Source organism: Metarhizium brunneum, chromosome 2 (genome assembly GCF_013426205.1).
Source record: "Metarhizium brunneum chromosome 2, complete sequence".
Classification (NCBI taxonomy): Eukaryota; Fungi; Ascomycota; class Sordariomycetes; order Hypocreales; family Clavicipitaceae; genus Metarhizium; species Metarhizium brunneum.
Window position 1 is genome coordinate 6,626,146 of NC_089423.1, and position 21,111 is coordinate 6,647,256.

Sequence of the window (21,111 nt, forward strand, 5' to 3'; positions counted from 1 at the left end):
TATCCAACGAGGCTTAATAACACGCACAGTGGTCCTGCCTACTCAAAATCTCCATCTCCCCCTCGTCGATCAACCTCACCAGCCTCTCCATCTTGCCTACGTCCCCGTTGACTTCTTCCACGTCCACGCCCACCGTCTCCCCCACCGCTTCTATCATGACCCTCAGGTTGCCCTCTTGCTCCCTCAGCTTGTCAATCTCGTGGGCTAGAAGATGCAGTTTCTCGTGCCGGGCGTCGCATTCCGCGTCTAGGCGGCACATGTAGTCCTTTAAATAGGCGTATATGTCCTCTCTCTCCTTGTGCTCCCTCATGTCTGCTTCCGTGCGCAGTGGGTGGCGTCTGCGCACGATTTTGTCCGCGTGTGCCGCGATGCTGTCTAGTGTTTCCTGGAGGGTGGCTATCTGGTCGTGCAGGTGGGTGCGGGTGCGGGCGAGTTGGGATATGTGCGGTTCTGAGGAGTCGAGGAAGGAGGCGCGGCGGCTGACGGCGCTGGTGTATTGGGATAGGCGGACGGTGTGGATTATAGGCGGTGCGAGCGGGTGGGTGAGTGCGGCTTGGACTTGGGGCTGGTTATCTTCTTGTCAGCGGCTTTTTGGTAAAGTTTGCGTTTTGGGGTTGGGGAGGTCGTGGACGAACGAGCGTGAGGGTATATACTTTGTTTGGGAGGCGATGGCATGTGGTCGTGTTGGGGGGCGCGGCGTGGAGTGACAGTTTGTGCTGCCACGACCGGGTTTCGTGGTGTTTATCTACTTAATTAGTGGCTTGGACTTTTGACCGTTGTTCTTGGGCTCACCGGATGAGATGGACGGGCAGGATGCTGTAGTTGTGTCGTCGGGTATCAGGTCGACTTGTTCATGAGCAGTGTGTAGGCCAGCCGTTTCAGCATGGCATGTGGCGCAGTCTTCCGTACTCTGGCGAGAATTCTTTTGGCCTTTGGAACAATTCGTGGTCCATAGGCGGTATGTGTCTGGGGAAATCCTGCCCGAGTCCTCGCCGTCTGATACATAGGCGTCTGTAGAGTCGACTCCGTCCGTTACGGTTGCAGCAGTTGGCTCAATTGACTCCCCTTGAAGGTCTTTACGGATGTCTCCGCCGTTATAGTAGCCAGAAAAGCTACAGTCTGCTTGAGTATGCCGTGCTGCGGAATTTTCCTCGGACTCTCCGCGCGATATTGGTCCGGCAGCTCCATGTAGCCTCGACTCGTCACCCCATCGAGTTGTAGCTTCATAACTCGGACGAGGCACCGAAAACACCCTCCCATTCCCATTATTCTGTCCCTCAGCATTTGAGGAGTTCAGACCCTGCGCCTCCAACTTCCAAAGCAACAAAGAGCAGTCACTTTGCGGCCCACAGTCTCTATGGTGGCCTTTCAACCACGCATACAAATCTGTTTTTTCGCCATGACTACATCCGAGCATGGCGTTGTAAGCAAACAGGGTGGAGTCTGTGATTTGCCAGTTGCTTGATTTGCATATACGGCCATCGTTGCAGTGTTGGTCTTTTGGGACCCGGCATTCTGGTATTTTTGATCGTGCTTGAGGTCGATTGAGATGGCTCTGGTGACAGCGGGAGTTCTTTGGGGTCTCCCTTGCGTTTACAAGCTTTGCCCTGGCTCTTGAACACATCATGCCATTTTCTATATTCGTTAGAAGAGTTGTAAAAAGCACTACGCAGTAGCGAACCTAGCTTAGTATAAGATTCCGGAGGGACTGAGACATGTTGTACATCCACCGTCCTTCGCGGACCGTCCCTTATAATAGCATTCTCCTCGGAAGGTATCGGTACGTCTTGAAGATCAGTATATATAGACCTTGAGTTGAAGGTTCTTACCTGTAATGTTACTCTGTACAGAGCACGACGTGAAAAACGAATCATCCGAGGCTGGTACTGCATGTCAGTATTAGCCAAAACCGCAGACAACATACTCACTCTCTTTCCTCCGCTCCTCCTCCTGTGATACTTCATTCTTGGATGCCGCGCGCCCCCATTCATCCACTTGCTCCCTCCAGCCGGTCTTTTTGCTCCTTCGACGATGGGAAAGCGAACCGTGGAAGAAGTCACGAATAGTGACGCGTGCGGCGCTTAGGGATCTAGAAAACATTGCAATTGCACCATATGAAGGCAATTGTTAACGCATCGAGAGACAAGTCGGTTGAAATAAAGTACAGAAGGCGAATGCAGTCGAAGACGGATGAGCTTTGTTTATTTACACGTAGATGGTACGTATGGCCATGCGATTATTGACAGCTGGCGACAGGTCTGGCAACTGACAGTAGGTCTTGTAAGGCACTGCGAGGATACACTGTCCTTTTCACGGCTCATGGAAATGGAGAGACAAGCGATAGGAAATGTACCGGACTGTATATCGGTGTACCACGTCGTATTGTTGATACACTAGTTCCTCGGGACTGGCCTGTGTTACTGGTTTGCGATAGTCTCAGCATAGAACAATTGCCGCAAGGGCGGTACAGTTCGTGCGACTCGAATAGACCGTTTCACTAAGAAGGACGGTTGTGTAACCGTTCTGTTGTTTCACGGACTCCATAGCCATCTCAAGCCAAGACACGCCCCTGGGGATATCGACACTTGTCTTGTCGGGCCCAGGACACAGATGGGAAATTCAACATCAACGACAGATATGGTTGGAATAGCGAAGTACTCCCCCGTCGAAAGCGGCGGGTTTAAGGACTGTGCCAGTGACCAGATTGGCAGCAGGGGTGGTGGAGGCCAGCCCTCAAGAATTGAAAAGACGAGGAGTGAGAATCAAAATCTCTGTCGAAATTTTCGATGCTGACTGCAAACCTTGACGTGCGGACAAATGGCTCTCATCCTCCTCCTCGTCGTCGTCGTCGTCGGAATAGCAGAAGAGTGAGAATAGATGCATGAACGGCGGCGTAGAGCAGTAGGGAGGGAAGCCTGACGACAGTTCGGCTGGCCTTGGTTTCGTTCCCATTTTATGGGCTCAATACAAATAGAATACCTGTTCACAGGCCTCGGTTTAGAAAGGCGACGTCTGGATGTACTAGTAATTGACGTATTGTAGCTACAGTGTACACCCAATCCAGAGTGTAGGCCAGAATTCAAGAGAATATGTTGGCTACTTAAACTTGAAGTTTTAACTGGCGGGCGCTTCCACTCGTTTTAGTGCATTTGGGATAATTCAAGTCCCGAGGAAGGGATTCATGTGACCAGCGCCAACCAGCCTGGCTCGCAGTCCATTGTTTTCCCGCACACATCCACATGGTTTTTTTTTTTGTAGCGCAAAGTGCAAAGTTCATTCATCTTGATCCTTTCCTGCACCGCAACTGTACTCTCGACTGTAAATCATGACATCGTAACTTAGCGGCGTTGCACATCCAGCCATTCCCCCCCTGACGGCGCACCTTGGCAACTTCGACCTTCTGTGTAACCAACAGGCCAGGATGGTGTCACAGCTCTTCTGCATGTTCTCCATGCGTCTCTTGTACAACCACGTTACCCTTTAACTACTACGCAGATGGTTTCCATGATTTTGTTGATAATCCCATCGTGATCTCGTCCCGTGGGTGCACCGGAGCTGCGCAAAAGACTTGCCAGCACTTCCCCTTTCTCGATCATGATGTAACGACGCCTTGGAGATAAATACGCAACAAGTAGCTGATATTGACAGTCCCTAGACACGCAAAACCGCAGGGGCCAATCTGCAGTCTACCGCGGCTCAAAGAAACGGCGCTCATGGCTCCCCGTGCCCCGAGTAGCTAGCCAGCAACCAACCAACTTGCCAAGAGAGGGTTACACGCAATTAGCCACAAAAAAAATCGAACATGCAATTAAACTCAGGCCATGAGGAGACGAGAGCTTCCAAAACGGCCTGCCAACATGAGGCGGTTTGGCACCTCTGCGCCAGGGCATGCATCGCGAGTCTCGTTGCGCTCCAACCACCTCCTGAGGCGCCGCAGTCAGCGGCCGAGCCCAAGAGCTGTCTTGATTCCCTCTTCCCCAGTCATCTAGTCTCTACGCTTCGTCTCTTATACGCCCTGCGGCAGAAATGAATCTCCTCTTGGTCATCCTCTCTGCTGTCAGCATCATCATAGCCAACAACCTCGATACCTTGGACCCATGCATCCTCTCTTGCATGCTCCAGGTTTTACCCTTGGTTGGATGCACAGGAAACGACGACGAGGTCGTTTTATGCGGCTGCAAGATTATAGATAGGTATACAATCGTCGCCCCAATTGCTGATTGCACCAAGAAAGCTTGCAATATTGAGTCGAACGACTTCCCCCAGGTTCTGAAGAGCACCCAGAGGTGTTCGGCTGCCTTCGGGCCCTCTACGAGGCTGTCCGATATAACGCTACCACGCTACATTCCTACTATACGAATATTCAGTTCATCTAGCCCGCCCGGCAGTCCAGTCTCGAGTAGTGACCCCAGCATTCCTCCAGCTAGCACTACTCCAACCCGTACTCCAAATTCTACTCCAAATGACAGCGAAGGCACTCTGCAAACGATCACCCCTACGCCCAGCTCATTAACCACGCCGATTCGTACTCTAGTCAGCACTGTTACGAGCAATGCCCCGATAGGTGGTCAAACCGATGGTCTGACGGCTACTCCCACGGCCTCTCCAGCGCCTTCTTCAGATGGTCCAGGTTTATCCCCCGGCGTCATCGCAACCATCGTCGTCTCTACTGTGACGGTAATTGGAGCGCCCTTGTGGCTGATACGATGCTACCGACGCCGCAAACCACGAGCGACGTCTTCCGTGGAAGAAAACGCCTCCCCAAAGCCGGCAGAGAAACGCAACGAGTCTGTTATCATGGGGTATACTGAGCTACTGGGTATGTCCATCTTGCCCGGCACACGAATACCAATGTCAATTTGTGGACAAGATAGCTAAACCAAGATAGGTTCGACACAGATGAGGCACGAAATGCTATCACACACGCCACTCAACGCCCCATTGCCGCTGTACATTAACACGATAGCCGAGATTGATTCGAACCCCCTCCGAAAGACACCAGAAGTGTCTCCCGAAGACGTATCGCCGGAAGATAACAGCAGCCAAGCAATGTCGTTCAGTACGACGACGGCCATCTCTCGTCCAGAGCCACCGCAAGCCGCGGACGAGGAGGAGGCCCAGGAAAAGACCCATACGGAGGCGCCGGAGGACTCTTCAGGGGCCTCGGATACGGAAGCAGAACTAGATATGCTTCGGAAGAGACAAAAGGAGCTGGAAAGGAAGAGGCATTTTCTTCAGCAAATCCAGGAGATTGACGAGGAGGAGGCGCGGCTTCAGGAACGGATTGACGAGCTGCAGCGGCAATCCCAATCGCACGAGAAATAATTTATCAGAATCTGGATCGCGCATATATGATCACTTTGTGTCATTATCCAATATTTTGTTTTTCGAGGGTATCACATAAGCGATAGGCTTGGCAGTTTCTCTTGGACGGGGGCCAGGAGAGCAGAGACGCAAAACAAGATATTTTGCACATATCCATGTAACATAGGCACATAAAGCGTACCGTATACGAATATAATATTGATGACATATAAAAAGTAGTTTTGCAAAAGTTCATGTCTGTATTCGTCTTGGGATGTTCTCTAGGCGTGTTTTGAGCACTCTCCAAAGATATCGAGCGGCACGTAGGCGAATGACTGGTTAGAGGCTTGTAACGGGGGGGCAATAAGTATTTGAACGCTCCTTCGTACTGTCCGGCTATCGTATAGGGTTTAAATAGGATGCATCTTACATTTACCCTAACTCTAATATATTGTGCTGTGTGGGTACCTAGAGTGTTCAAATACTTGCCTATAGATACGGGGTAGGTACCTCTGGCTGTACTGGACCGCACACCTAAAAGAAAAAAGCCAGGTGTATTGTCGAGCCCCTTTTGCTTTCGCTTGACTTCAAATTGATGTGGCTCAACTTCCACACAACCTCATTCATCAAAGTCTTTGCATTCTTGGATCATGGGCCTCCACCATAGCTACCCATCGGCCTCTGCTTTACCTTTCCAGTCGTTTCTCATCCTATGAGCACCACAGCCCGAGAGCCTGAACCCATCAAGAATGATACTGCGAACGACACAAATCGCTAAACATGGCGGGCCGGTCGCGTTTTTCAAGCCTTGGAGGTTCTGAAGTTTGGAAATCCCCTTTCAAAGCAGAGATGGAGAATTTATTTTGATTCATACCGGGGATCCTGGATGGCTACCGCCATAGTGTCACTTTGTTGTCCTGCGTCAGCATCGAGCAACTACCAGCACTGAGAGCGAGCACAGGATGCAAGCCCGGCAAACAACAATGAGACATGGGAGTCGCCATTGTCATCATGGCCGCTCTCGCATCTTGCCGAGGGCGACGTCTCCTTCAGCCTGTGACCATCGCCCAAGGATGAAACGATGGATCTAAACAATCTGTCAACGATGCGTCAAACACCACCGAAAGCAAAAGCCGAGCTCTTTCCGTGTTCTATCCAGGGGGGGTTATCGCAAAGAAAAGAGAGCATGCAACCTAAAACAAATGAGCGTGTATGGTAGCGTTGGGCTCTCGCTTGTTCCCTTTGTGCCACAGGGGCCCCATCAATGAAGGGGAAATGGGAATCAAACCCAGGCAGGAGCACATGAGCCGATTCCAAAACTGCAGCCTTGTTCTTTTTTTTCAGTCATATTTTGCGATATATGATACTATTCTTTCGTTTGGTTCTTTGCCTAAACGTTGAAACGCCGGTTAGGAGTCGGTGGTCTGGGCCAACCTGAACGGACTTCCGGTTTTGAAGCCAGCACCACCGCGCGGTATATCATCACAAGTCCATACATGACTACCACCCGAAACGTTGATCGAAATTTCGACAAAGGCGGTCGAGGCAAGTGCAGATGGGAAATCATCAACGTGCGCAGCGATCATCGCCAAATGTAAGCAGGACATGGGCTCTGCGCCTTTGACCAACGTCGACGCGGCGTGAGACACAACAAAAGAAGATGAATCGTACTTGCTCGAGGCAATCCATGCATCAGATAATCCGCATAGGTAATGTGCTGAAACATCCCGGCGTCATGGTCGCCGATATGGCTTCGTGGGCTGTGAATGAAGAAATGAACATAAAAGATGGCCGTCTGCCATGCTCTAGCCTCGACTTGACTCAACTCGACTCAATTCATTTCATCAGCAACAACTTTTAAATTCCTTTTCTGAATACATCACTCAGTCAGCCAACATGCGCTACATTTTTGTTTTCCTGTCTTTCGCCGTCGCGGCATTCGCGACTGCCGACGATCCCGATGACGCCTGCAAGGTAATTCCCCCAGGCGCATCCTTCTTTACCAGCCAGATGCTAATGCTACTCAATTTCACAGGGCCTTTCGGATGGCTTCGGTTGCTTCTGGACCCAGGGTGATTGCAACAGAGGGGGAAGTACGTATTATTCATCTACCAGTCTTGCAAGATGGCTCTTTGCTAACAGCTGCAAAGCGTGCGTGAGAGGAACATGCCGTGGCCCCGCCTGCGACCTTCCCAACAACGGCATGTACACTCCCCAGAGTTGAGGGGGAATCGGTAACCTGAGCGTGGTCCGCATACCACTGTTCATGAAGGGGGGCGGCAGCTATATTCCTGTTGGGACGGTTTGGACTGGCTTCTAATCGTACAGCGCAGTGGGAAGGGAAAAGGAGTCAGAAGCAAGAATCCTACTTGGCCTTTGTTTCTTTTTATACTCTGGCATCATGTAATGCAGTATAAATAGCACAACACGGCCTAGTCGCCTCTGTTCTCCTCTACATTTCCCTTTGCACCAAGTTATGACATTGTTGAACTTTCAAAGCCGGAAGCTACTGACGGTGGCAAATGCGATGACTGCCACTTAATAATCTGGCAGACTGGCCGGGAGAACCGAGTATGCGGAAACGTCACAGCTGCTCTCGACCAGGGTGTGTGGCTTGATTGCGGGTGTGGGTGTGGGCGTTTGGGTGTTTTCTCCGTACGGGAAGCCGTGTATCATGCACTGGGTTGGTAAAGTGCGCGAGTTGGAGTGGCTTTAATGCGTGTGCTCTAGTGCATATGCGTCAACGACATGGAAAACAAGCATTGTCCAACCTTTCTTCTTGACTTGCTCGGCCGAAAGACGGGCAACGGGTAGATGAGCTACCTGTCCAACTATCTGGGTACGCATCAAGACGCATAGTCAGTACGTAATTCCAGCCCCGGCAGACAAAGCAGCCGCCAGACTACTAATTCCAAGTTCCAGCAGGACGAGCAGAAGCAGTCATAAACCACAAGTAATTCTTGTACTAATAATAACGTGGTACCACGCTTATAGTCATTCCTCCCACTTACCGGCTTCCCCAGGTCCTCGAGTCAGTCCAACATTCACAGTAGCACTACATGTCAGCAGTGTAAGCCGCAAAGCGAGGCCAATTCCCGCGGATGGCCACGACACTCCTCCTCCGTCCCCAGGATACGCCCCTCCCATATCTCTGCACCCAAAGCGGCCCATGCCGCTCGGCAATGTTTTTCAAGGACGAGAGTCACACGGCCCAAACGCCCCCGGAGCTCAGAGGCATGGTGCTAATGCAGGAACTGATATGAGGCTACCGCGAAAGAGTGGCGGCAACGAGTATGATCGCACTTTTGTGGCCATTTATTGCTGCTCGTCACAAGGGAAATCATCTCAATTGTCCTATTCCGTCATGCTGGGCCATCCGATACTTGGCATGCGCCGTCACCGCCACGTAGGTGTGCAGACACCTCTGTCGAGTATGGCCTCGCAGCATATCATCTGCTCTGGGACAGGGTTAATAGCTTTTATCAGACGCGATGCAATGTGCGTAACCACATAAATGGGATATGCTGCTCAATTCCCCAAATAGGAAAGACTTTGAGGCCATTATCCCTTTGTGACGGATATATAAGAGTCAAGCTATTCGAGACTTGTGTTGAGTACTTTCCCGTCATGTAATATCAGCGGACTTGTCAGTTATACACCTCTTTGCAATATCAACAACCTCTTTCACGCAAGGTTATCAAGATGTCGGCACCAAGTGACGAAGCTGTATCGGCCGGATACACTGAGCTAATTGCCTGCAACGGTAACTTGAAACCTTATGGTCTACGGTGAAGAAAGTCGTTAATAGATTGGACATAGGTAACTTTGGGGACATGTTCTGGCCCGTCGATGAAGCCGCAGAGGATGGCGGAAGCTCGGTGGGAGTCGAGAATGGTTCAGCTGGTCCAGACAACACAGAGAGCCAGGTAAAAGGTGGACAACACGGGGGTGAGACGGGGGGATCCTGCAGCAATGGCAAGCAATGAAAATATGTGCCTTGTATGGAGGCCTAGTTGCACGTGATTTTCGATCTTGTTCCCAGGATAAGGCTGCTCTTCAGATTTGTACCTTGAAAAAAGAGGAAATAAGAGGATATCACAATTTCATCGGATTCAGTATCCCAATAGTAAAATCTCGTGGAATGTTTTGTCCAGCTTGGGTGAGGGGAGATGCTGGAAGCGTTGCCTCGGCGGTTCAGTCTTTCTCCCGCTCATCATAGATGATTGTGAGCCTCCAGCCAGGAGCTTAGAATTTGGCACTCTGGCACTCTGGCACTCTGGCACTCTGGCACTCTGGCATCCTGGCATCCTGTCACTCTGGCATCCTGGCATCCTGTCACTTTGGCACTTTGGCACTCTGGCACTCTGGCACTCTGGTACTCTGGCACTTTGGCACTTTAGCACTTTGGCACTCTGGCACTCTGGCACTCTGGCATCCTGGCATCCTGTTACTCTGGCATCCTAGCATCCTGTCACTCTGGCACTCTGGCATCCTGGCATCTTGTCACTTTGGCATCCTGGCATCCTGTCACTCTGGCACTCTGGCATCCTGGCATCCTGTCACTTTGGCACTTTAGCACTCTGGCACTCTGGCACTCTGGTACTCTGGCACTTTGGCACTTTAGCACTTTAGCACTCTGGCACTCTGGCACTCTGGCACTCTGGCATCCTGGCATCCTGGCATCCTGGCATCCTGTTACTCTGGCATCCTAGCATCCTGTCACTCTGGCACTCTGGCATCCTGGCATCTTGTCACTCTGGCACCCTGGACGCCCTGCAATCCGCCCATGTGTCTGTGTCCATGGTCTGTCTGAGACATCATGGTCAAGTGGCAGGTCTCGTATTTTGCTGACAAGAGCCTCAAAGAGAAGATCAAAGGGCGGGCTCTCCAAAGGCCCAGGTGCCAAAGCCGAGGCCAATTCTTTTTTGAGGGGCAAGGTAAGACCTAGAATCTGCAACACATCAGCACTGCAGCAGTCACGTCCCAGGGTCAACCGACGTTGTATGGCGAGGCCATTTTACCCCCCTGGCTGTGCCCGTCTCATTCGTCTGTCTGGCAAGCCTCACCTAACTCGGCGTTGTGGAGGGACTTGATGGTAGGTGTCGGTGTGCAGCATGAGCTTACTTCAAAAACACCACGGTCCCTCTCGCCATCCTGCAACCTCGACTCTTCCACCTCGCCCACCCGGAGCCACCGCTCGCGGCGCCGGACGAGGCAGTGGAGGCTGGTGCAGATTTCTCCGGCCCGAGACTGCTTTTTATAAATTGCCAGTGAGTCATTACAGAAGGTTTCCTATCACTTCTTGCCTCAGTTCAGTGCTAATCCAGCGTGCGGAGTAGCTCGTACCAGTTTTAACAACTACCAGCTCTTTCACAAGGGCAAACCCCGAAATACCTTGAAATACCTGTCTGGCAGCCGCGTGGGTGTAGACCCGCGCTCAACCCATTCAGGGATTCCATCATGATTATCTCATAACGCAGTGCGAGCCTACTGTTGCGGGTGAGAGTGACGATTTCATATACCGGGGAGAACACACTGGCAATTCTGCTCGCGACTGCGGCTTTGATCATCTGCCGGTTTTTGGAGAGTCCTTGAGCTTGGAGATGGTCACTGGTTCAGGCCCAGAGTGGCGGGTCAATCAACCCTTCTTGCAATCCGTCCAAAGTCATTGTATTGATCCCGCTCGACTGTCCGTCTGTTACCGTGTACCCTCTGAGCCTCTGATTGTCCACAGCCAAAGACGTCATGCCGCTGTTGCAAGCGCTTATACCGTTGGAAAGTCTCTGCTACCTGTCAACATCGTACCCAATGAAACATCTGGTGCAACAACTTCATCTTCACCCACCTCTTCAACATGGTCCCCGGACCGACCCTTCTTCACGTCCACACAGTCTCAAACTCAAGCCCCGACACAGCAGCTCTCAAGGCCCGGACCGTCACGCCTCTCGGAAACTTTATCAATTCCCTCTAGAAATCAAGAGGTGTGTGGCGCCGGGCTTGCCACAACCTACTCCTCTGTCAGGAGTCGGGGCAAATATCCCTGCGAATTCGACCCTAATCACGGCCGTTTTGTATCGAAGCGTGACCGCGCCAGGCATTACGGGTCAATTCACGGCGTCTACCCGTTCCAATATGTCTGTGGAGGCTGTAACAGGCATGACCACCGCCGGGACGCGCATTTACGGCATCTAGTAGCCTGCTCTATAGAATGTTCTAGCTACTGCTGCGGGAAATGTGCTGCCAAGTTTCCTGATAAGAAGGGGTATTGTGAACATTTCGAGCTGTGCAAGGACGCACGCGGTAGAAGGAAGAATACTCCACCAAAAAGAGTATGAAGAACGACGCATCGCGGTCAAACATGTTTGATAACGTCTGGTAGCAGATTTCTTGAGATTCCTGTGTTGCTGTGTCTTGGATCGAGTCGCATCCAGGTAGTCACCCTGCTCAGCGTCTTCTCTATAAAAGACCAAGCGGTGATATGAGGATGCTGGCTCTGAGCAGCAGACACTGCCACGCGGTAGGTAGCAGGAACGGCGAGACACTCCTTACTTACCCATATAGAATCATAGACGGAGTGTCTCCTGTATTACCCTGTATTACCATTGGCAGTCACGGTATTGTTTTGTTCATCGCTGTCTCCCTGTCGTCTTTTCACCTGCACAGCAGGGCTTTGCCGGTTTGGATAATCATTGCCGCTATGGGCAGGAGGGGGATTCCTGGATTTCAAATTAGATTCAAGTTCTTTGCGCTCTTCTTTGTTTTGTTTTTGTAAATATACGTAACCACGCACATATATACATATATATATATATACTTGTTTCTGAGTCGTTTTGGTTTGTCCAAGAATGACTGACTAGCTTATGATGAAAAGTACAATTGAGTTGGCCCTGGTTTGTCACTTTCCTGTGGCGTAACTAGTTGAAAATCCTGTTGGTAGGGATTGCTTCTGGTCAATTATTTCGCGATACTTGGCGGTTTGCGACAGACGATTATGCCTATCAAGTTGCGCGAAGCCGTTGGCCTATTAACGCACCAGTTTCGCAAAATTCCATGGGTTTTGGACACAGACGATTATACCTATCCACTTGTGCGCAGAGCTGTTGGCATATTGACGCACAAGATGTAGAAGTGCGTTCCAGCTCTAAGAAGATGGGGGACTCTTCTTCCAAGGCCATGCCAGGTTTCTGCTGCTCGTCCATAGTTTGGGATAACCAAGCGACTCTTCTTTGTACAGATTGACTTGCTGTCTGAACTAAATGATATTGTTCCGCAAGTCGATCGCTCAATGTTGCGATGTTCCCTGCTATATTATTCAATTGCTCGTGCATAGCTGTGAGACTGCCCAACTCTTTGACGCACGCGTCATGTTGTGGCGGAACGCGTGAAGCATCTTGGCTACCTGTTTCTTCGTGTATCTCGCTATCGGTATAGAAAGTAGCCAAAGTCTCATGCAATGTCTCGCCCGGACTTGCCAATTGGCTTGCTTTGGCTTTGGACTTTCTTGGTCTTCGTCGCCTTCCACGCTGCAGTGGGGAGCGAGGTGCACATGAATCAAGAATGTTGCTTGAAACCACAGGGTTCTGTCCCGAGCTAGGTGGCCTTGGTTCCTCGGCGGCATGATTGTCTCTGGCCGAGCTTTCGTTGATGGATTCTTCACAACTTAAGGACTGGTCAGGGAAGGCCCAAGACATTTCTTTGGTCCAGACCCCCATCCTAGTATGTCGCGGAGATTTCGTCTCGAGCAGCGCGGGAAACTCATAGTCATAGTTCGAAATTCGAAAAGTCATTCGATCCTTTGTGCTTGTTGAAGCGCCAAGTGTTCTCTCACTTTCTCTCTCGCTGCCAGGGGTATTTGGAGGACTGTTGCGGTAGTAGACAAGGAACTTCTTCCGCGCCTGGTCTATCTTGGAAACGCCATATTTCCTATGAAGTCTCTTCATGCGTCTTTTTATTGACACCAACTGCTCTCTGGGAAGCCCGGTCAAACAGTACGACCTAGCCTCAAGCGCCTTGTTGGGTGCGAGCAGTGCTGTCACCTGGTATACAGCCTCTCCCCAATGTTCATCCTCGCTTATCAAGCGGCCGAGCTGGAACTGTTCACCTAGAATGGAACCAACGTAGGCCTCATATGGTATCTGGCTACTCTCGAGGGACGCATCTACCCTCTCTGTTAAGAGGCGCTTGACATCCTCAGGTTTCCACTCCCAACTTTCGTTTTCTGCATCCAAGCTGGGATTTGTCAGAATTTTTCAAGACACCAAAAGAATAGGTAGGAGCAACAGTTAATGAGGGGCTGCTTTACTCGTATAATTTGCCAGTCACGTCGTCCAGCTCGCGTTGTGCCTCACATTCGAGCTTGAGCTCAAACCGTCTGCGTTTGCAGTTCCGCTTGCATTGGGCTAAGTACGACGAGCCAAATCCAGCATATCGTCTCAAGAAAGAAGAGGGAATGCCTTTGATCTTGCCCCCATTGCCAAGGAAAGTGTTTCCCCTCCATGGTTTCGCCTTTCCTTGAGTGCACTTCCATTTCTGGACAGCGGATCGACCATATAGCTCATCGTTGACCCTTGTCAACCTTTCTGTGAGACTAAACATATTTTGATATCGACGGTTGGGCAACAGTGCAGTCAGTTGGCAGGACTGTATCGAGACCTTCTTATTTCGAGGACCTTTTTGTGCGTCTCTATACCTGATTGCAACTTGGCGAAGGTCGTTGAGCCCGCCTTGGAATCTCCGACCTCCAATCCTCGTCGTATGTGGTGTCGCTTGCTCCCAATCCCAGTGACGGCTTTCATCTTTCGTGTCGGCTTCTATTAAAACTTTCTTCTTTGAATACTCGGGCGAATCTGCCAACATATTCCTCAATTCATCAGAAAGCAGGCGTATAGCACTCATCATGAAGCTGCTGTCTGGGGTTGAGAGCGGGCGAGGAGGCTCGAATATCCATAAGTTGTGAAATGATTTGCCTCTTAGCCGTTGTTTATCATGATGGGCACGGCTGCACACCTCCAGCCACGATATCATGGATGACATGGCAAGCAGCGGGACAAGACTTTCACAGCCCGAAATTTGGATGTATTCTGCAACGCTTCCTGGAGCTAAATCAATTCCAAGGATAGTTCCTTTGGCTGCCGGTGATGGATATTTGACAAGGAGGGTCCAGTCAGAAAATTCCGGTCAATACACCAAGGCGTCCATAGTATGCGAGTCCATTTTCCTTTTAAACCAATCATGTACCCATGTATCTCCTGCAGTCATCCAGAAGTATGAGCAGGCAGCAATAGGACTCTGCACTTTACAGCCGTTGACGCCTCTGTCTTGCCTAGTCGAACTTGTTGATGCTGTGGAACGTCTGAGTTGGATGACTTGGCCCACCGGGGGCGCCAGATGCACTCTGTCCTTGGTTGGATGAATTGTTCGTCAACGGCGTCGATTTAACCATGTTTCCCAGAGCGAAGCTGTCAGTCTTGGATTCTTCTTCCGCGGGAAAAGCATCGACTTGTGTCTCTATGCATAGGCAAAAGTTGCCGACCAGACAAGAGTCACACGCCACAGTACGTGCAGCAGTGCCTGGCGGAGCATTCATTATTTCGTCAAATTTTTGCAGCTTGCAACGAGAAACAATCTGATGGTTCGTTGGCCAAAGGATTGCTTGTGGGCGACAGCTGGCGCCTCCAAGTATGCCACGGCTTTCTGCACCATCTCGGCAGGCACTACGACCTAGTACGTACTAACTTTATGTCGAGATGCATAAATTCATTTATGCGTCAAAGGAGTTGGTACAAATTCACAGGATTTGCTCCAGATTAGCAGAACAAGGACCTACTGATTAGTAAAACGCCCTCCCAGCTGAGGAATTCAGCTGACAAACCCACCCAGAGCATGCAGCAAGGGGATCAGGTTACATAGATAGAAAAGTAACGACGAGATGGATTCGCTGGGCGATACTTGAACATGAGAATACCTTGTGTTGTATATTCCCGGCCACGACGCTCGAGTCAAAGCACTTCATCGAGGCCTTCGTTCCCGAAGCGTCTGGACATGTAGATGGTGGGCTCTGAAAAGGCTCCATTTGAAACCCGAAAGCTTCCGTCACTCTTTTGATATTCTTCCTCATCCTTAAGTTTTGTACGTGTCGTCTCAGTAGCATTCTCTCTCCAGTACTAGAAGAACACCTCGTCAATGTCGAGTTTGGAATGTTCCTTGTTGAATATGTCGATTAAATAAGAAGTTATGCATGCCTTTTGGTACCGAGACCGCATGGAAGCAACAGAAATTACCGCGTTTCCACACATGACGCTTCATTGATGCCTCAGCAATCACACCGTTGCGCCGTTTCTCTTCCGCGGCATAGATACCCGGGTATTCATCAACAAGGGCATCGTACTCAGCTATAGCATCTGAGTCATAAAAGCCGTCTACTGGCCTCGATGTAAACCAGCGCGGGAGAACTTGCATCTCGATTGGCTTTTCAAATGTCCTTTTGAGGTTGATGATGGACTGTATGTTCCATTTTTTGTTTATAAAGATATTCGATTGATGCAGGCCGGCAAGGGTTAAGCAGAAAGGTCTGTCGCCGTATTCTGGGCGGATGAGCCTATGCATTATGGCTCGAACTCTCACCATCTTCCCGGTCATGGATTGCGTTTGGCGCCTATAAGATCTTGCTATCTTGAAGAGAAAGAAGATCAGATAAATAAGGCTCCATGGCCGAAAGTCCGCGGTCGTGGAATGCTGAATGTAACACCTTCTTTCTCTGGCATCTGGAAGTACAGATCAAGCGGTCTACTCGAAAGAGAGTTACGGCCATTAGGATGAAAAGTTAGATAACCAATATAAGACAGGGGTGTCCTGTTGATTGATAAGGTGATGTTGGCAAGGTCCCGGAATAAGCCCTCTCGATACGATTCGTCATGCCGATGCTCTTCCCATGATAATGAAAGCATTGTCCCCTCGGCCTGACTGAGGATGGCATAGCCTGTCTCCAGCGGACTGTTTCACCTGCGCCGCACATATCAAGATAGAGCTGGGCGACCGAAAAGTTTGAAAATCCATCTCTTCAGCTGCCATAATTTTTTAGTAAGGAATGGACTATGATTCGGATGCATGAGCTGCATGCATTTGTTAGTCCGAGACAAATGCAATATGCACGTAACTTACTACAAATCCATCAGGAAATCCAAATACGTGTAGAGTTGGTGCAGAAGAACAAGTATGACCACATTAAAGCTGCCTGGTTTCCACGTCTCCAAAGTGCATAGATGGATCATGGCACCAATCAACACCCAACTGGTAACAAATCATGAATCCAATCTCAGCTTTCCGTGCAGTCAGTGAACTCCAAAACCGTTGCTTCTTCTCTGTATATTGCAACTGTTTCAGGACATTGTCATCTTCTGCCAAAGAAGCCTTGAGATTCACTGTTCTCCGGAGAAGCTGACGGGTCGTCGAGCTCAACATCGTGGATAAAGGCTCCATGCCAGGGGAGCGACCGGTTTTCCGATCAGCACTCCCGATATTAAACACAATCGAGTGTTGGCTGACCTTGATCGATTATAAGTGAACGTAATGAATGCCGATACTGCGGTCTCAAATTGAGTTGTGCATTTCATATGGCTGATGGCAGGTTATTAGAGGAGGGAGATTTTAGAAAGGTCAAACAAAGATACGGGCCAATGAGCCACACATGGACAGCCACCCTAAGCCATGGCATGCATGAGTTTAGACGCCTACTCTGTATACGCAAATTAGCGCCACACGCCGTGCGGGAGCGGGAGCGGGCCTGACCGCAGGGTATCAAGATTCATTGCTGCCACGAGAACTGAAAGAACAATGCTCCTCCAGCATCATGTTTTTATATTCCCATACAACCAAGCCAGGGACATTATTTATCAGTCTGCTGCTTCAATCTCCAGTTAAATTGATACCATTTCAAGGTGTTACAATCCTTCATCTTGAGAAATGTAATCTTCTATAAATGAGTTTCCCAAGGCTATAATGCTAAAATGACTCTGAGCAACTCGGTGCCACGGTATTTCACAGCTTGCTCTGTCAGAGACACCTTGTCCTTGTGGCTTTAACCTAAGGACATAATCGTGTGGTCATACTAAACACGACAAGACTATTAAAATCACCATCATTAATGCACTCGACTTCATAGTTAGTGGTCTCTGAGTGCAACCAACAATACAGCTAACGCGACATCGTATTTGATGTATTTCAAGCAGCCTCAACCAACACTCGACTTCTTCTAACCCTTCTTTCTAACATCAGCAGACTTCGCACAGCCAACAGTATAATGGTACACAAATCGCATCCTACTTCTTCGTCTTTCCTTTGGTTTTGCCCTTGCTTTTGGGCGGGTCGTCCCCGTCATTATCTGCGGCAGCTTTGGTGGCAGACTTCTTGGCGGGTTTCTTCTTGGGCTGCTTGATATACTTGTCCTTCTTGAGATCAATTTCATCTTCGTCGACGTCTGGAACTTCAGCCGCCTGTCCATCGTCTTCCTCTTCAATAGCTTCTTCCAAGTCGGGCACTTCCTTTGTCTGCTTCTTGGGTGCAATAACATTGCTCGCTTTCATAAACGGGACAGGGTGGTTCATTGAATTGTATCTTGAGGCACGTCAGTGGTTGGCTCTACTTCTTCTTAGCATCATGCTTCAACTTACGTTCTCGTGAAGGCAGCCTTTGTCTTCGATTCAATAGAAACCTTCTCTTCTGTCATTGGTCCAACTCCAAGCTCCTGAATGGCATCAAAGTCTTCTCTGGTGAGGAAGTAGCTGTCCATGAGATCAATGACCTCGGGCACCGCATTCGTTCCTTCATTTTCCAAGCGGTTCACAAGCTGTTTCCAGAGCACAGGCAGATACTGCTGTCGGACCTCGTTGTGGTCGCCCGAGGACTTGAGACGCATGTGCGAGTGAATCTCGCGGGCATATCTGCCCAATTTGCCCTGCTTGCTAAAGTTGCCTAGCCAGGACGTAAAGTTGGATCCCAACAGCTGTCCAGAAATGAAGCTTGCCGGTCGGACGGTGCTGAATACCGCATGAGTAGGCATCAGACTCCAGTGTTGCTGAGGGCCGTGAATCATGCGATCAACGAGGTCACCGTCGCTGATACTCTCAGCTGCCTGATCAAACAGCTCCAGAGCTTTCAACTGTTCCTCCCGCTTATTGTATCCTTTCCCATTTAGTGCCATTGGCTTGGTTCGTAGATAGTTCTCTTGGATCATGAGGAAGCTGAACTCGTGATCGTTAAAGTACAGTTCAATCTTGTCATTTAGGGTTGCCTTGCTCGCGGGGGCGAAGAGACCGCTTCCGAGCATCTTTTGGCAAATATCCCAGGGCTTTAGGATCACATGCTTCTCCCACGCCTTTGTCATGGCCTTGCCCTCGTCAAAATTCATGGTCGTCTGGTCGAGTTTGGCGGTGGAAATCATGTTAATGATTTGTCGAATATCCTTGTTGCTGCCTTCGATCAAGGCATCAACCACCGGTGGAGGGAGCTTGAGGCCCTCGCGGTGGCAGATGGTCATGATTCTCGATCGCACTTGGTCAACTGTCGGTCTGTTGAATCTGATATCAAAAGCAACGTGGTCAAAGGGCTTCATCTTCGGGAGCCGACGTTCGTTACAGATGAGGATCAACGGGACCTCCGTCTTCTTGCAAAACTTGGCAAGAGCTCCAACACCACCTCGGTCACCGGCGGACATGCCGTCCACTTCGTCCATGACAAGCACGATCTTTTTCTTGGCCGCATCAACGGATTTGCCATCGCCAGCAAAGTATCCCAGCAAGGAGGTGTTATTCATAACATCGCTCACGCCGTTTTCGACCAGCTTCTTGCTCCTTACATCACTTGCATTGCTCTCCAAGACATCATAGCCTTCCAGCTTGGCGGCAAGATGAGCAGCAGTCGTTTTGCCAATGCCTGGCGGACCAGAGATGATTATGGCCCGCTCTCCGCCTAGACCGTCTGCGCCGCGTCGCTGAAAGTTGTACTTTTTAGCCTTGGGCCAATTTCGAAGCCAAGTTTGAATCTTTTCCACCTGAGCCTTGTTGCCGCAAATATGGCTCAGTTGCGTAGGGGCATACTTGGATGTGAGAAGCTGGGCGGCTTGGGCTGGCGCAGGCTGAGGAGGAGGGCCAGCAGCACCGCGGGCGCTGGCTGCTTCTTGAGCTGCCTTGACAGCTTCTGATTTTCGTTTCTTTTCCTCTGCTTCCATTTCCGCAATTTGCTGCTTCACTTTCTCCTCTTCCGCCTTTTTCTTCTCCTGCGCTTTCTGTGCCCCCTTGCCAGAGCCACCATAGGCAGGCAATTTGCGAATAAGGTCAAACAGACCGTTCTCGTCAATGGTCTTGATACCATGAGACTTGATCTTTGCCAGCTTGCTGGGCCCGGCATCATCACCAAGAACAACAAAACTCGTCTTGCCGCTTGGCTGACCTGTCACTTTACCGCCATAGCGCTTGACAAGTGCTTGGGCTTCATCCCGCCCGATCGTTTGCAAGACACCAGTGAAGACAAATGACAAACCAGAGAGGCACTCTTCCTCACCTTCTGGTAGGTCGGCTGACGCCACGGGTTGTATTGAAGCATTGCCTCCTCCAGCAGCAGCTTTCCTCCAGTCAAACTTGGCGTCAGGATCCTTTGGGGGTGGTGTTGGCGGTCTCACAGTGGCTACACTATCAAGGATATTTTGGATCTCTGAGTCTTCAGGCTCATCTGCCTTCTTGACTCGAGGAGCACGTGGTTTCGTCGCGGTTGGTTTCTTTCGAGGCAACTCCTCCTCTTCCTCTTCCGATTCCTGTTCCGGAGATTTGCGCTTCCTGCTAGCCGCTGGCGTAGCTCGACTGTTGGTTTTTTTGTCCTTCGCCGTTGCGGCCTGTCCACGACTGGCAACACGTTTCGGTTTCGGTAGTACCTCTTCTTCGGACTCTTCTTCAGCATAGTCATCGTTCTTACGTTTGTTTTGACCTTTGACATCGGCGGCATAAATATCGTCTCCATCGTTATCTCCATCATCTATGTATGCATCGTCATCATCGTCAACATGATGCTTCTTGTAGGATGTCGTGGGCTTCTTCTTCGCTGGTGACCCATTTTGTACGGCTGCATCTGGCTTTTTATGTCGTGGACTTGCTCTGACAGGGATCTCCTCCTTAACTGGCGTTTTTGAGCTTCCCCTCTTTGGTGTTGATTGCTTGGAATTCGCCCTCTTCTTGGATGAAGCAAAGTAGTCGTCTGCGGAAATAACGACTCCTTGCGGTTCCGGATCACTACAAACATCAATCCCATGAATTGTCTCAATTGTCTCAACGGGGTAATTGTATATACGCACGTCTTCTTTTTCCTGGGAGCAGCCTTTACGGCTGGTTTGGTTTCCCTGGGTTTTAGTTAGTCTACTGTACGCCAATCGTGAAATCATGATGATGACGTACACAACTTCATCCTCATCGCTGTCCTCGACAACCTTTCGATTTTCTATACCACAAATTAGATGGGAGCATGTAGTGCACCATCGATAACAATCTTACTCGTTCGCTTTGATTTGGGAGCATCTTCACTCTTGGTCGGTGCGGGCTTGGGAGCTGCACCACCCTTGGGGGTGAAGAAGGACCGGATATCAGGCATACTGCGATGGGATAGAGTTGAAAATTTTGTCAATTCCAACGGAGACTCAACCAAAGGGCACCGGTACCCTTTTCATGGTCATTGAGCGGTGCTGCCTTGAGAACGAGTCGTCGTGATGTCCAGGCAAGCAATTGAGGAGCAGCATAGAAATTGTCCTGTGACGTGCACGTTGCT

The 21,111-nt window shown here is 50.2% G+C and overlaps 6 protein-coding genes across 6 annotated transcripts; 3 read left to right on the plus strand and 3 right to left on the minus strand.

Moving 5' to 3' along the window:
• Window positions 1-13: 13 nt before the first annotated feature.
• Window positions 14-2,100, minus strand: G6M90_00g049690 (uncharacterized protein; the record flags this gene model as incomplete). The annotated part of the gene is made up of 5 exons (XM_014689591.2): window positions 14-565; window positions 636-745; window positions 793-1,635; window positions 1,830-1,886; window positions 1,929-2,100. 5 exons carry the CDS (start codon window positions 2,098-2,100, stop codon window positions 14-16), a joined length of 1,734 nt encoding a protein of 577 aa, XP_014545077.2.
• Window positions 2,101-4,026: 1,926 nt separating this feature from the next.
• G6M90_00g049700 (uncharacterized protein) lies at window positions 4,027-5,325 on the plus strand (the record flags this gene model as incomplete). The annotated part of the gene is made up of 2 exons (XM_014689592.1): window positions 4,027-4,819; window positions 4,889-5,325. 2 exons carry the CDS (start codon window positions 4,027-4,029, stop codon window positions 5,323-5,325), a joined length of 1,230 nt encoding a protein of 409 aa, XP_014545078.1.
• Window positions 5,326-7,200: 1,875 nt separating this feature from the next.
• On the plus strand, window positions 7,201-7,528 carry G6M90_00g049710 (uncharacterized protein; the record flags this gene model as incomplete). The annotated part of the gene is made up of 3 exons (XM_014689593.1): window positions 7,201-7,278; window positions 7,340-7,397; window positions 7,455-7,528. 3 exons carry the CDS (start codon window positions 7,201-7,203, stop codon window positions 7,526-7,528), a joined length of 210 nt encoding a protein of 69 aa, XP_014545079.1.
• A 1,478-nt stretch (window positions 7,529-9,006) lies between these two features.
• On the plus strand, window positions 9,007-9,290 carry G6M90_00g049720 (uncharacterized protein; the record flags this gene model as incomplete). The annotated part of the gene is made up of 2 exons (XM_066130473.1): window positions 9,007-9,067; window positions 9,124-9,290. 2 exons carry the CDS (start codon window positions 9,007-9,009, stop codon window positions 9,288-9,290), a joined length of 228 nt encoding a protein of 75 aa, XP_065986290.1.
• Window positions 9,291-12,302: 3,012 nt separating this feature from the next.
• On the minus strand, window positions 12,303-14,199 carry G6M90_00g049730 (uncharacterized protein; the record flags this gene model as incomplete). Its single annotated transcript, XM_066130474.1, has 2 exons — window positions 12,303-13,533; window positions 13,607-14,199. The coding sequence occupies 2 exons, from the start codon at window positions 14,197-14,199 to the stop codon at window positions 12,303-12,305; spliced, it is 1,824 nt and encodes a 607-aa protein (XP_065986533.1).
• Window positions 14,200-17,621: 3,422 nt separating this feature from the next.
• On the minus strand, window positions 17,622-20,937 carry rfc1 (Replication factor C subunit 1; the record flags this gene model as incomplete). The annotated part of the gene is made up of 5 exons (XM_014689595.1): window positions 17,622-17,916; window positions 17,973-20,582; window positions 20,645-20,689; window positions 20,745-20,787; window positions 20,841-20,937. The coding sequence occupies 5 exons, from the start codon at window positions 20,935-20,937 to the stop codon at window positions 17,622-17,624; spliced, it is 3,090 nt and encodes a 1,029-aa protein (XP_014545081.1).
• Between the last annotated feature and the right edge of the window lie 174 nt (window positions 20,938-21,111).